Consider the following 970-nt stretch of genomic DNA (forward strand, 5'->3'; position numbering starts at 1 on the left):
CCTGCCGTGGGGCTGAGACCCCCCCCACCCCAGCACTTTCCGCCGCTCACCGCTGCCTCACCCTCCCCGTCCAAGGCACTGGTGGCTTCATCGAGGATGAGGACGGTGGGTCGCCGTACCAGGGCCCGGGCAATGGCGATGCGCTGCTTCTCTCCTGCCGAGAGCTGCCCTCCTTTCTCCCCCACATCTGTGGGACGAAAGGCTGGGGGGTGAGCAGGACCTGGGTACCTGGGGGTCCGCCCCCCCCCAGCCCCCTGGCACTCACCGGTGTCGAAGCCCCGGTCCAGCGCCGAGATGAAGCCCAGGGCGCCGGCAGCGGCGGCAGCCGCCCTCATGTCCTCCTCCCTGCAGCCCTCCAGCCCGAAGATGATGTTGTCTCGGATGGTGCCGGAGAAAAGCACAGGCTCCTGCCCCACCAACGCCACCTGTCCCCAGGCGCAGGCTGAGACCGGGCACCGCTCGGTGCAGCTGTGCTGCCTGCCTGCCTGTCCGCTGCTGCCCTCACCTGGCGGTGCAGGTAGCGGTGCTCGTAGTCCCGCAGCGGCACCCCATCCAGCAGCACCTTCCCGGCCCCAGGCTCGTAGAATCGCTCCAGCAGCCCCGCGCACGTGCTTTTCCCGCTGCCGTTGAGTCCCGCCAGTGCTGTCACCTTGCCAGGGCACAGCTCGAAGGAGACGTCCTGGGGGGAGGGGGGTGTGTGTCTGTGTGCGGTGGTGGGTGCTCAGGGACACCCCTGTCCCCTCCTTGGGGACTCCTGAGACCCCTGGCTCTACCTGCAGGACGAGGTGCTTGGGGCGCGCGGGGTAGGCGAAGGAGACGTGTTGGAAGGCAACGTGGCCCTGCAGCGTGGCCGGCGCCCACGTACCCCCGATGTCCCCAGTGGGTTCCCGGTCCAGGTACTCCAAGATCTTGCGTCCAGCTGCCGCTTTGCTCAGCAAGTTGCCGTGGCCGAAGACCAGCGCCTGTGCGG

The 970-nt window shown here is 68.9% G+C and overlaps 1 protein-coding gene across 1 annotated transcript in view; it reads right to left on the bottom strand.

Annotated features, from left to right (window-relative positions):
• LOC103907923 (antigen peptide transporter 2) overlaps positions 1-970 on the bottom strand; it is a 9,381-nt gene that overhangs the window by 3,172 nt on the left and 5,239 nt on the right. The window contains 4 exon segments of the mRNA XM_009290210.2: positions 51-187; positions 266-425; positions 506-679; positions 774-962. Coding sequence (XP_009288485.1) covers positions 51-187; positions 266-425; positions 506-679; positions 774-962 — 660 coding nt within the window.

This window comes from Aptenodytes forsteri, unplaced genomic scaffold (genome assembly GCF_000699145.1).
Source record: "Aptenodytes forsteri isolate BGI_AS27 unplaced genomic scaffold, ASM69914v1 Scaffold474, whole genome shotgun sequence".
Taxonomy (NCBI): Eukaryota; Metazoa; Chordata; class Aves; order Sphenisciformes; family Spheniscidae; genus Aptenodytes; species Aptenodytes forsteri.